Source organism: Sapajus apella, unplaced genomic scaffold, assembly GCF_009761245.1.
Source record: "Sapajus apella isolate SASKATOON/1434 unplaced genomic scaffold, GSC_monkey_1.0 scaffold77, whole genome shotgun sequence".
Taxonomy (NCBI): Eukaryota; Metazoa; Chordata; class Mammalia; order Primates; family Cebidae; genus Sapajus; species Sapajus apella.
The window spans coordinates 9,656,361-9,669,115 of NW_022437017.1; the positions used below are offsets into that span (position 1 = coordinate 9,656,361).

The window sequence follows — 12,755 nt, forward strand, 5'->3', positions numbered from 1 at the left end:
GCAGAATCCGGGGAGCGGGGTGAGGAGACACCTGGCCGCGCAGAATCTGGGGAGTGGGGTGAGGAGATACCCGACCGCGCAGAATCCAGGGAGCGGGGTGCGCAGACACCCGGCTGCGCAGAATCTGGGGAGCGGGCCGCACAAATACCCAGTTGAGCAGAATCCGGAGAGCAGCTCCTCGGGTCAGCAGCACTGGTGTCTCTTTCTCAGTCTGTCGTTCTTCATGGAAACAACAGTATGGCTGTCAGGGTCAGTCCTAAGTCAGAGAAGCACGGCAGGTGTTGGAGAGAATCGCCATGAGCAGGCGGAAGGGGTGTCACCCGCCGAGGGGCAAGTCCGAGCGGTTTCAGCCTTGGCAGTTTTTTCTTGAATGCAACAGCCTGGGGTTTGGATGCCAGCCCCATTCCTCCTGACGCCCCGCTCCCCACCAGGCTGGCTTCCTGCCGGGCGAGCTGGCCCTCAACAGCCCTGGGCCCCTGTCCCCATCCGGCATGAAGGGGACCTCCCAGTACTACCCCTCCTACTCCAGCAGCTCCCGGCGCAGAGCGGCGGACGGTGGCCTGGGTGAGCAAGGTCTGCCAGGGGCAGCGGGGCATCCGAGAGGGAGCCTGCAGAGGGAGGCGGGTGGTCGCCTGTTAGCTGAGGGCATGGGAGGCGACGGACCGTGTACCTTCCAGGTCCTGGCTGGACACCGGGCACTTGGGCGCTTGGGCTTTGGGAGGGATGGATGGTGATGGGGTTGCCCAGTGTAGTCCGTGCTCGCCACTCCTGGTGGCCCCGGCCTGCAAGGCCGCCGCAGACTATTGCGGCCAAACCCACAATCCCTTTGCACCACCCTGATAGATCGTTGTCGTGAGAAGCCAGGGAGAGGGTCCTGCCAGCCTCTGGTCATGAGATTCCTGCAGCTGATGGGTGTAGGCTCCGTGCACGTGGTTTCTGTTTAAGACGCCTCCCAGCTCGGGAGCGCTGGACAGCACCTCAGAACTAGCCGGGCCCGTCCCAGGCATGGTGGCGCACACCCGAGGTCCCAGCTACTTGGGAGGCCGAGGCATGAGGATGGCTTGGCCCTGGGAGTTTGAGGCTGCAGTGAGCTACAGTCACACCACTGCGCTCCAGCCTGAGCAGTAGAGTGAGACCCACTTAGTGAAATCACCAGTAAAAAGCACAAAAATATAACAGGTGGTGGCTATGAATAGACCAGGGACAGGAGCCCCCACCATGATGTCTCAGGAGGCCCTGCTCCGTCTCAGCTGGGCCGTGCACCTCGGCGGCTCAGATTCCACTCACGTCCCTGAGTGATCAGGGAGGCGCCCGCGCGCTGATTTCCGGGTTACAGATTTTATCCAGTAAGCGAGTTTGCAGACAGCGGCCGTGAGTGGTGAGGAGTGATTGCATATGATCCCGGAAGCAGGGGCGGCCCAGGGCTTCTCAGCAGAGCCCCGCTCAGGATCCATCAGCTCCTCGTTTTCCACACTCCGCATCACAGGAGAAAACCCTTGTGGTTCCTTTTCGTCTCGGGACACACGTAGATAGACCCCAGGTTTCTGATTTATGAAACGGGAACTGCGAGGGTCTCCCGTCCAGCGTAGGACAGGCGCTGTTATCATGGCCATGGCCGCTTCTTACCCCTTTTGCTCCGTACAGACACACAGCCCAAGAAGGTCCGGAAGGTCCCGCCGGGTCTTCCATCCTCGGTAAGTTGCACGAGGGAGAAGGGACCCCACAGCTCCTCAGTGCCAGTGCCAGTCCATGTCCCGGGGAAGCTTGGGAACACACATGGGGCGGTAGGCGCTAGGTGGGCAGTACCTCCGAGGTTTCTGAACCAAGATCTGCCCTGAGGCCCTGGCTCCGACTGGAGGCCGCCTGAGGGAAGGCAGGGAAGTTCTTCCCTAGGTCCAGCCTCCGTCTCTCTTGCTTTGAGAGAAAGGTGGTTCTGGTGGCTGAGGGCACGAGTGGGGCTCCCCATTCCGTCCTTGCGGGGTCAGGCTGCCCTGCGTCCCTGCGTGCCTGCCTGGGGCCAGCGGGGTGCCAAGCCCTCCAGGTGGTCCAGGCTGTGTGCCACACTCCTGCGATCTCATCTCGGTGGAGGGAGAGGACTTGGCCGATTCCCCAGCTCTGTAGCCACCGACCACCCTCTGCCCAGTGCCCACGCTGGCCCCAAGAGACCTGGACATAACATCTCCTTGCCCATTGGGCCGGCCAACTCCTCACAGGCCCGGGTTCAGGGTTAGAGTCTTATTGACCTCAGGCCAAAGGCATGGTCAAGCTCTGCTCCCAACGTTCCTGCTCCCCTCCTTCTCCAGGGCCACTTTTTCTCACTGGACCCGCCCCCCAGTTTCTTACACGATCAGGCCCACCCAGCACACGCTCCGCTTCAGCACAGGGGCAGACCTTATCAGCTGGCCCCAGCCCCACAGTCCGGGCAGTGCCAGCCAGTCAGAGTTGGCACTAATCACAGGCCCCTCTTCCTTTTGATTCAGCCAGGGACCAGTGTTGCTCTGGGGCCAAGGGAATCGCGGCACTGGGGGATTGATTCCAGCTGGGGAACAAAGGAGAAGGATGGGATGGGGGTGTTGGAGCTGGGGTTTTGATGGATCAATAGGAGTTTTCAGGATTAAGTGGGAAAAAGGCTTTGTAGACAGAGCCAGATCAAGGCCTCAGGTACAATGGTCAGTAGTTCAGGAAGGCGGGAGGTGGCGGCTGGTAAAGGAGCAGGAGAGAGGCCATCAGAACCTGAATCTGGGCCAAGGAGCTGGGGTTTATCCAAAGCAGGGGTGGCTTTACAGGCAGGGGATACGGGGCGTGGTAGACGCGCTACTGGGAGAGGGACAGGAGGCGGGGCTTGGGGAGGGCCCCTCCTTCCTGACCATGCACCCCCGCCCGCCCTCCTGCAGGTGTACCCACCCAGCTCAGGTGAGGACTACAGCAGGGACACCACCACCTATCCGTCCGCCAAGACCCCCAGCAGCGCCTATCCCGCCCCCTTCTACATGGCAGGTACACGGGGCTTGCCTGGAAAGGTGGGGGTGGGCTGGGATGCCCCACCTGGACCCGCCTTACCAGCCCTCCCCCCACCCAGATGGCAGCCTGCACCCCTCAGCCGAGCTCTGGAGTCCCCCGGGCCAGGCAGGCTTCGGGCCCATGCTGGGCGGGGGCTCATCCCCCCTGCCCCTCCCACCCGGCAACGGCCCTGTGGCCAGTGGTGGAGGCAGCAGCACGTTTGGTGGCCTGCACCAGCAGGAGCGCATGGTAGGACAGGGGCCGGGGGCCGGTGGGCGGGCGGGCGGTGGCAGTGCCCCATCTAACCCCCCGTCCTGCCTGATGCCCCCAGGGCTACCAGCTGCACGGGGCAGAGGTGAATGGCGGGCTCCCGGCTGCATCCACCTTCTCCGGAGCTGCGTATGGCGGCGTCTCCAGCCACACGCCGCCTGTCACTGGGGCCGACAGCCTCCTGGGTACGGCCCCTGCCCGGGTGCGGCCCCTCCGCGGGGACACTGAGCTGCAGGCAGGGCCTCGGTGGGCTCAGCGGGGGACCTGGCGGGGACTCCATAGTGGGCGCAGGCGCGGTTGCTGGCCGAGAGCTGGGTTGGCGTGAGTTCATGTCGTCCGCCATCTGCAGGGTGTGCTGCGTGCGTTGGGATGCGGATATCTGGAAACAGCTCTTTGAGGAGTGGGTACAGCTGGGGAAATGGAGGCTCAGAGGGGCCTCGCTCACCCAGGGTGCCTCGAGGCTCCCTGTCCCCAGAGCCCCTGTGGAGGCTGGTTTTGGGGGATCACGCTGCTCCCGCCACTGATGCGGCGTCCGTGTGGGATGATGGAGTGCAGGGAGCTTCCTATCAGCTGTAGCACCCGGGCTGGGCCACGTGGGGCGGAGGCCCCCCCGAGGCTGGGTCTCACCTCTCTCCACCCACAGGCTCCCGAGGGACCACAGCCGGCAGCTCTGGGGATGCCCTCGGGAAGGCACTGGCCTCGGTGAGGCATGGGACCTGGGGGGTGGCCAGGCGAGTGACCCGAGAGGCTGACCCCTGACCGCCCGTCTCTCCTGGTCCCACTCTCAGATCTACTCCCCGGATCACTCAAGCAATAACTTCTCATCCAGCCCCTCCACCCCCGTGGGCTCCCCGCAGGGCCTGGCAGGTCTGTAAGGGTTTTGGGGGGGCGCGGGCGGCTGCGTCTGGTGCCTGCGCCTTGCTGGGATGGGCAGCAGGTGGGAAGGGAGCAGCTCACCCTCGGGGGCCTGTGGCATCTCTGGTCAGGAACCAGACAGTGGAACAGAATTCACCGTGAGCTTGTCTTTCACTGGGCAATCTATGAAGGCTGCCTGGCGGAAGCAGTCTTCAAGCCAGCCCTCCAAGGCTGTGGCACCATAACCAGGCAGTGAGGGAGGGCTGGGAGGTGGCGTCCTGGTTAGGTCACAGAACAGGCAGAGCTGGGAGGCAGGACCTGGCGGTTCGTGCGTGAACACGAGGGGACGCAGGCTTGCCCAGCAGCTCCTGGATCCCGTAGGGCAGCAGTGCCGGGGCTGTGGACCGGGCTCTAGAATGTGGATGTGTTGCCATTTGCTCACCCACAGTGTATTTATTAGGTTCCAGCTGTTTACCTCGTGTGAGGCTCTGTCACGTGGGGGCAGACTCTCTATCCCTGTGAGGATGTGCCTGGCTACAGCAGGGGGGGGTTGGAAGGAGCCACAGGAGGAGGAGGAGGAGTGAGAGCTGGAGGTTTCCAGAAGGTCTGGGTGGTTAAGATACCCGTGAGTTTCCACTTCCACCCCATGGGAAGCGTCAGGGACCCTCACTTCACCTTGGCCTGTCTGGTTCCACCTGGAGCTAACGACCTCCCTGCCTGCTGCTGGAGCCCAGAGTGGGTCGGCCAGGGTGGGGAAGCATGGGTGGAGCCCCTGCCATGTGCCCCAAGCTGCTTTACCCCCGGTGTAGGGGTGGTTGCATTTTGTAGATGGGGAAACTGAGGCTCAGAGATTGGAACGGCAGTGCCCACTGGGCACCCAGCATCCCTGCCTGGCAGACAGCTTTTCTAGTCGATGTGGGGTGCCTTGGAGTGGCCATCGTGGGCAGGCAGAGGCTGGCCAGGCAGTTCATGAATCCCTCCCCGTGGGGGTCACGCTGCGCTCACACCGTGCTCCTTGCATGCCATTCACAAGCCCCACCCCCCCTTCCAGGGACGTCGCAGTGGCCCCGAGCAGGAGCCCCCGGTGCCTTATCGCCCAGCTACGACGGGGGTCTCCACGGCCTGGTGAGCGCCCGCCCCGCCCCACCCCACTTCACCCCACTCTTCTCCCACAGAATTTACAGGGCAGATGCTCCTTGAGAAGGAGAAACGTTTTTGTTAATTTCTCATGAGTAAGCTCTACGCTGTGACTGAGCCCTGTGGCTGCCAAAGCACATGCATTTTGAGCTGGTCAAAAACACAGCCTCCTGGGGACGGGGAAAACAGGACCGTCTGCCACTTGCATGCAAAAGGGGACGTGGACCGGGTCCTCTGGGGTCCCGTGGCCCCGGCCCCTCACCACCCACCCCCCTCCCGCCCCATAGCAGAGTAAGATAGAAGACCACCTGGACGAGGCCATCCATGTGCTCCGCAGCCACGCCGTGGGCACAGCTGGCGACGTGCACGCACTGCTACCTGGCCACGGGGCACTGGCCTCGGGCTTCGTCGGTCCCATGCCGCTGGGCAGCCGGCACGCAGGCCTGGTGAGCTCTGGGCGAGGGTGGGGCTGGGCGGCGGGCAGGGACCCCAGCTCCTGCTGACTGGCCCCTCTACCCACCCGGCAGGCCGGAGCCGGACACCCCGAGGACGGCCTTGCAGGCAGCGCCAGCCTCATGCACAACCACGCGACCCTCCCCAGCCAGCCAGGCGCCCTCCCCGAGCTCTCCCGGCCTCCTGACTCGTACAGTGGTAAGCCCTCAAGCTCAGCTCGTCTCACCGCTGGTTCCAGTTGAGAAAACTGAGGCACGCCAGTGGTGGGAGTCGGGGGAACCTGGGGCAGGTGTGGTCACCGTTGGGGTGCCTGGTGACATGGGTGCCCAGTCAGCACTTTCAGGAGGGCGGGCTCCGGGCTACCTCTTGATCGGCCTGCTCCCGTATGCCATGTGCCTGGCAGCGCGCAGCCCTGGGGGCAGGGCAGGGTGTGCAGCAGGATGCCCCTGCCTCAGGGAGACAGAGCCGGTGTTCACTGCACAGCGCAGGTGCTAGGGAGAATGAACCAAGCGGCTGGCGGGGTTGGGGGATTTTGTATGGTTTTAAAGATGGTGGCCCTGGCCGGGCGCGGTGGCTCACGCCTGTAATCCCAGCACTTTGGGAGGCCGAGGCGGGTGGATCACGAGGTCAAGAGATTGAGACCATCCTGGTCAACATGGTGAAACCCCCTCTCTACTAAAAATATAAAAATTCAGCTGGGCATGGTGGCGTGTGCCTGTAATCCCAGCTACTCAGGAGGCTGAGGCAGGAGAATCGCCTGAACCCAGGAGGCGGAGGTTGCGGTGAGCCGAGATCGCGCCATTGCACTCCAGCCTGGGTAATGAGCGAAACTCCGTCTCAAAAAAAAAAAAAAAAAAAGATGGTGGCCCTGGAGACAAGAAGGTGACGTTTGGGCAGCACCTGGGAGCAGGCGAGAGTAGGCAGGTACCTGGAGGAGGAGGAGTGTTCCAGGCTGAGGGCACAGCCCAGGCAAACGCCCTGGGGCCAGACCATGCCTTCGAGGAGCAGCCAGGAGACCCTTAGGGTTGGAGCAGAGGGAGCAGGGAGAGAGGGAGGAGGAGGAAGACAGGGAGGAGGGGGAGAGAGGGAGGAGGGGGAGGAGAGGAGGAGAGGGAGGGAGGAGGAGGGAGAGGGAGGAGGAGGGAGAGAGGGTGGAGAGGGAGAGAGGAGGAGGGAGAGAGGGAGGAGGGGGAGCGAGAGAGGAATCTCCCACATATACAAAGCGGAGAGGGGAGGTCTGCAGGGCCATGTGGGCTGCCGGGAGGACTCAGGCTTTGATGTCGAGGGAGGCAGGAGTCTTCGAGGCTGTGGCGAGGAGGGATGGTACCTGACCCAGGTGTTCACAGACACCCTCTGGTGGCTGCTTGGAGGACAGACCATGAGTGGCACTGTGGGTCTGGGGCAGAGGCCACAGGGCTGGTCCAGGGTTCCTGGAGGGTGAGCAGTGGCTGGGCTCTGTGCTCCTGAAGGTGCAGCCCGCAGGGTTTGTGACTGGAGGGTGAGAGGAGGCAGGGCGGCCCTGGCATTTCTGGTCCGAGCTGTGGGTAGCTCTGGGGCTGGGAACCCCGTAAGGAAGGGGACAAAGGAACGGGTTCGGGGCAGATCTGCCTGGGCCTGGGGATGGTCAGCATCTGACAACCGTGAGACGCCCAGGAGGAGGCGGGGTCGCTGTGGGCCCTTTCCCAGCCCCGTCCCTCCACCACACCAGGAATCTCTCCTACCTTCCGAAACTCAGCGTTTCCAGGGCCTTGATTTTTATCATTGCAGCAGGTCTGCCCCAGGGGACACCGGGTGATGCCTGGGGACATCTGCGGTTGTCAGGGCTGGGGGTGCTCCCAGCACGGAGTGGGTGCGGGCCAGCAATGCTGCTCAGCGCCCAGGACGGCCCCACCCCAGAGAAGGGTCCGGGCTCACAGGTCGGCGGTGCCCAGGAGAATCCCACCCCAGAGAAGGGTCTGGGCTCACGGGTCGGCAGTGCCCAGGACGACCTCTCCCCAGAGAAGGGTCCAGGCTCGGAGGTTGGCAGTGCCCATGACGGCCCTGGGCTTAGTCTTATACCCACAGGTTCTCGTTTCCTTCCCGTCCTTCATGTGCTGAGGCTTGGGCTGGTCCTGGTGGCTGACGCTGGCCGATTGCACCAGAGTTCACTGGTGGGGGGGCAGGCGCATTTCTGAGGCTCCCCCTCAGGGTGTGGGGGTCTTGGGGCATGGGAGCTGGTTTGCTCCATGTGAGCCCCGACTCTGAGTCCTGGACTCCCCAAGCCCTGGATTTGGAGATGGCCCAGGCCTTTGCTTGCTGAACGCAGAGTGGCTGCTTTCTTTTGGGGCAGCTGTGTGCCTTGAAGCCACGAAAGCTTTCACTGTTACTGAAGTTCACGAACGCAGTGTCCGACTGGCGTGTTTTTTACACCTTGGTTTGCTGGCTCACGTTGCATGTGGGGCACGTGTGTGGTGTGAGCGAGGGGTTCCCATTGTGAGCACACTGTTGTCCGCAACCTGAGTGTGGGGCACTAGAACATGCCAACATTATGCTTTCCTGCTGACCTGCTGATCAAGGGCGTGATACACGTGCTGTCAACTCGGAGGACAGGCTCATGAATAGTTTTCCAAAACAGCTATACCAGCTTCTCCATCAGGCAAGATTTTGAATGTTCAGGCCTCTCCACTTTGCCCGCTGAGTGGGTAGGAAAGGGTAGTGCATTGCAGCCCTCGTTTGCATTTCCTTAATTTCCTGATGCGCTGAAGTGGACTTCCACGTGTTCTGGCCACGTGGTTCCCCTCTTGACGAGATGCCTGTTTGGATACCTTGCTTATTTTTCTACTGAGGTACTTTATTTCTGTCCTTTTTCATTGATTTGTCAGAGTTCTTTGTATATGTGGGAGATCGCCCCCTTGCTGGCTACGTCTGTGGTGGATGTCTTGTCTTCTGTGGCAGAAGGAAGACACCTTTCCTGGTGTCTTTGCTGATCAGAACTCTCAGTTTTCATGTAGTTGAGCTTATTGATTTTGGGTTTTTATTTTTTACTTATTTTATTTAGGGTTTTTCTGAGACGGGGTCTCACCCTCTCACACAGAGTGCAGGGGTGTGATCACAGCTCACTGTAGCCTTGATCCATGGCCTCAAATGATCCTCCCACCTCAGCCTCCCAAAGTGCTGGGATTACAGGCCTGAATCAGTCACTGTGTCTGTCCTGTGTTCTTTTAAAAACAGTTCTTGGGGTATATGCTTGGACAGCACATGTACTAAAATGAGATGATCAATTAGCATAGCATTTGCACAAAGATGACATGAAAATTCCTGAAGTGTTCCTTTGTTTTTTTTTTTTTTTTTTTGAGACAGAGTCTCACTCTGTTGCCCAGGCTAGAGCTCAGTGACGCAACGTCGGCTCACTGCAACCTTCGCCTCCTGGGTTCAAGCAGTTCTCCTGCCTCAGCCTACCGAGTATCCTGGATTACAGGCGTGAGCCACCATGCCCAGCTAATTTTTTTGTATTTTTAGTAGAGACAGGGTTTCACCGTGTTGGCCAGGATGGTCTTGATCTCCCGACCTTGTGATCTGCCTGCCTTGGCCTCCCAAAGTGCTGGGATTACAGGCATGAGCCACTGCACCTGGCTGTGTTCCATATTTTTAAGTCAGTGATTTAAACAGTCTTCTTCCCCAGAAAAGAGTTCTTTTTTTTTTTTGAGACGGAGTTTCACTCATGTTACCCAGGCTGGAGTGCAATGGCATGATCTCGGCTCACCGCAACCTCCGCCTCCTGGGTTCAGGCAATTCTCCTGCCTCAGCCTCCTGAGTAGCTGGGATTACAGGCACGCACCACCATGCCCAGCTAATTTTTTTTGTATTTTTAGTAGAGACGGGGTTTCACCATGTTGACCAGGATGGTCTTGATCTCTTGACCTCGTGATCCACCCGCCTCGGCCTCCCAAAGTGCTGGGATTACAGGCTTGAGCCACCGCGCCCGGCCAGAAAAGAGTTCTTTTAGTATTTTAATAGGTTCCTGCCCGAGTTGCCACAGAATTTCTGCACTTTTTTCCAAAGATGGTACAGCTCTTTCCCTTTTACCTTCTGATCCTTAGTTTGTCTGGTATTGGTAAGGACACTAGGTGTGAGGTAGGGATCCAGTTCTGTTTGTTGGTTTTTTGTTTCTATTTTTGGCAAAGACCTGGTTTTTCCAGGAGGGCCCAAGCCCCTCACCACAGGAGGACAAAGAGATGTGTCAGGTGGCCCTGGAGACCGATATCAGCCCCTGACCCCTGGCCTGTTGCAGGGCTAGGGCGAGCAGGTGCCACAGCAGCTGCCGCCGGCGAAATCAAGCGGGAGGAGAAGGAGGACGAGGAGAATACCTTGGCAGCTGACCACTCGGAGGAGGAGAAGAAGGAGCTGAAGGCCCCCCGTGCCCGGACCAGGTGCCAGCCCCCACCTCGACCCTTCCCACCCCCAGCCCGTCAGGACGCACACGCACACAGGCCACACGCACACTGCACCCACACCGGGAGGCCATCGGCGGGCCCCACGCCCGTCCCCCAACCTCACTGTCTCCCTCTGGCCCCCTCCCGGCGCCCTCCCCCGTAGCCCAGACGAGGACGAGGACGACCTTCTCCCCCCAGAGCAGAAGGCCGAGCGGGAGAAGGAGCGCCGGGTGGCCAATAATGCCCGGGAGCGGCTGCGGGTCCGTGACATCAACGAGGCCTTTAAGGAGCTGGGGCGCATGTGCCAGCTGCACCTCAACAGCGAGAAGCCCCAGACCAAACTGCTCATCCTGCACCAGGCCGTCTCGGTCATCCTGAACTTGGAGCAGCAAGTGCGAGGTCAGTGGGGGCGCGGGCCACCAGCGTCCCCGCAGTGCCACCCTCCCTCGTGTTCCTGCCCTCGCTCTCCTTCCCCACCTGCCTTCCCTCTGCAGCAGCAGCCCCTTGCAGTGACTGTGCCCCTCACTCACCCTGACCTCACTGCAGTGACTGCTCCCTCCTGACTGCCCGCCCTCCTGTTTGCTGGCGTCAGCATCCCCTCTGCAGTGGGAGGACTGGACTGTTTCCGGACCTCTAAGCCCGCAGGCCAGGGCTCCATGGCTTGGAACTGCACCCCCACCCCAGGGGCTCCCACCTGCCCTGTTCCCCTTCCTGGGAAGCCCAGAGCCTGGCTCACAGGGGCCGGTGTCCCCACAGCCCAGAGACAGGAGCTGGTGTGCAAACCACCCTGGCTCCTTCCCCTCAAGCAGATGCCACCCAGGGCCACATGAGCCTGTCCCCTCCCTCCGACTCACTTTCCCAGTCTGCGGGTGGGTGTTCATCACCCCCATTTCCCAGGGCCGGGGGATGAAGGATCGAGACAGACCTGCCCCGCCCCCAGATGTGAGCTGACTCCCTCCCCTGCTGGCGGCTGCTTCCTTACCTCCTTCCTGTCTTCGCCTGCACCTCGTTAACCCTTTCTCTCCTGCAGCACTGTTGCTGGGACTGGAGCCAGAGCCCTGGCCCGGCCAACCCGCTGTCCCCTCCGCTCTAAGGTTTCCGAGTTTGCAGCCGTGTGTGTGGCCCACCTCTGCTGTCTGCCCTCCGCTCCCCCCTCCACCCCGCCTGCCCGTCCCTCTGCTTCCTGTGGCAGCCCCTCCTCACCTCGCACTTGCTGCCCGAGCACAGGAGCGGCCGGGCTGCAGCCTCAGGGCCTTTCCTCCCCCAAAGCCCCCATCAGGGCTTGCGGGAAGAAACCGACCCGGGACGCACGCAGCCCCCGGCCCTCACTGTCAGTTTGGTCTGTGCGCTTGTCCTGGGCTCCAGGGGCCGTCCCCGCCACCTGGAGGGATCCCCTCAGGCCACAAAGGCAGGCTGGGCAGGCAGGTGGGTGAGGCAGCCCCCCAGGGAAGGGCAGGGCACCAGGCATGCCGGGCACCAGGACAGGCCTTCACCCATTTCATCACCACAGCCCAGAGCAGTGGGTGCCCTGATGGGGACCGGCATCCATTCTACCGAATAGGCGCCGGGGAACAGAGCGAGGTTACCTGTGCAGGGCCACGCAGTACGTAGGCCTGGCCCGAGACCTGTCCCTGAAGCAGCTCGCCGGCTCCATGCGGCTCGGGGTAGGAGGCTCGGCCCTGGGCCTGGCACAGAGCAGGCACTGGGAACCTGAGAGCTGCCACTGCGACCATCCACGGTGGCGGTGATGACAGGGGTCCCGGGGCCCTAGGGAGCCAGCGCTCCCAGCCAGGGCAGGTGCCACAGGTGGGGCTCACCTTGGGGCAGCCAGAGTTCACTTTGGGGGGGGTATGGGGGTCTCGGGATGGGAGCTGGTTTGCTCCATGTGATCCTGACTCTCGAGTCCTGGACTCCTCATGCCCGGGTTTTGGGGGTGGCCCAGGCCTTTGCCTGGTCAGCCTGTGTCTTCAAGGACTCCTCTGTCCACAGTGGGTCTGGCCAGGCCTAGCTGTCCATCACCCCGCAAGCTGCTGCTCAGAGAGGGAAGGTCATGATCTTGAGAAGGATGAATAGAGAGGAGTATGCACTGGGCGCCCCCTGCAGCCCAGCCCTGCCCGGGGCCCACAGAGCGAACAGGGTCAAGGGAGAACCAGCTACCCTGCCAGTTCTCAGATGCAGAAGCAGGGCCCCTGCCTCCCTCCACACAAACGTCCTGGGAGCAGTCAGACCTTGGTCCTTCTTGGGTGTGACCACATCCATAGCCTCTCCTACAGCTGAGGGCACGTGCACCGGGCCAGCCACTCACACACACACAGGCTCTGCTGCTTTCCAGGGAGCACATCCCCTGCGCACAGAGGAGCACATTTTCATGGATGTGAAGCAGGTGCATCACCATGTGCACCCGCGCCGCTGCCCACACCAACACCGTCCGTGCTCCCAAATTACTGCCCACACCAGCACCGTCAGTGCACCCAAATTACTGCCCACACCAGCACCGTCCGTGTTCCCAAATTGCTGCCCACACTGGCACCGTCTGTGTACCCGCACTGCTGCCCACACCTACACCAGCCGTGTACCCAAATTACTGCCCACACCGGCACCGTCCGTGCACCCAAATTACTGCCCACA

General features: G+C 61.6%; 1 protein-coding gene and 1 long non-coding RNA gene across 16 annotated transcripts in view; one reads left to right on the plus strand and one right to left on the minus strand.

Annotated features, from left to right (window-relative positions):
- Positions 1-12,755, plus strand: part of TCF3 (transcription factor 3) — a 49,331-nt gene that overhangs the window by 33,110 nt on the left and 3,466 nt on the right. For 4 of the 15 annotated variants that reach the window (XR_004260970.1, XR_004260971.1, XM_032252382.1 and 1 more), the window contains 12 exons: positions 432-573; positions 1,645-1,694; positions 2,895-2,997; positions 3,080-3,249; positions 3,332-3,455; positions 3,914-3,972; positions 4,059-4,137; positions 5,177-5,250; positions 5,550-5,708; positions 5,790-5,913; positions 9,986-10,124; positions 10,291-10,526. Coding sequence is in view for 10 of the 15 variants with exons in the window: in XM_032252382.1 (XP_032108273.1) it covers positions 432-573; positions 1,645-1,694; positions 2,895-2,997; positions 3,080-3,249; positions 3,332-3,455; positions 3,914-3,972; positions 4,059-4,137; positions 5,177-5,250; positions 5,550-5,708; positions 5,790-5,913; positions 9,986-10,124; positions 10,291-10,526 (1,459 nt within the window). In the remaining 5 variants the exon portion in view is untranslated. Of the gene's footprint in view, positions 1-431; positions 574-1,644; positions 1,695-2,894; positions 2,998-3,079; positions 3,250-3,331; positions 3,456-3,913; positions 3,973-4,058; positions 4,138-5,176; positions 5,251-5,549; positions 5,709-5,789; positions 5,914-9,985; positions 10,527-12,755 lie in introns of all 15 variants that reach the window. The other 11 variants (XM_032252391.1, XM_032252392.1, XM_032252389.1 and 8 more) reach the window with 7 other exon arrangements.
- Positions 1-12,755, minus strand: part of LOC116532841 — a 19,428-nt gene that overhangs the window by 5,229 nt on the left and 1,444 nt on the right. The window contains exon 2 of the long non-coding RNA XR_004260975.1: positions 10,978-10,980. This is a non-coding gene — a long non-coding RNA (uncharacterized LOC116532841). The remainder of the gene's footprint in view (positions 1-10,977; positions 10,981-12,755) is intronic.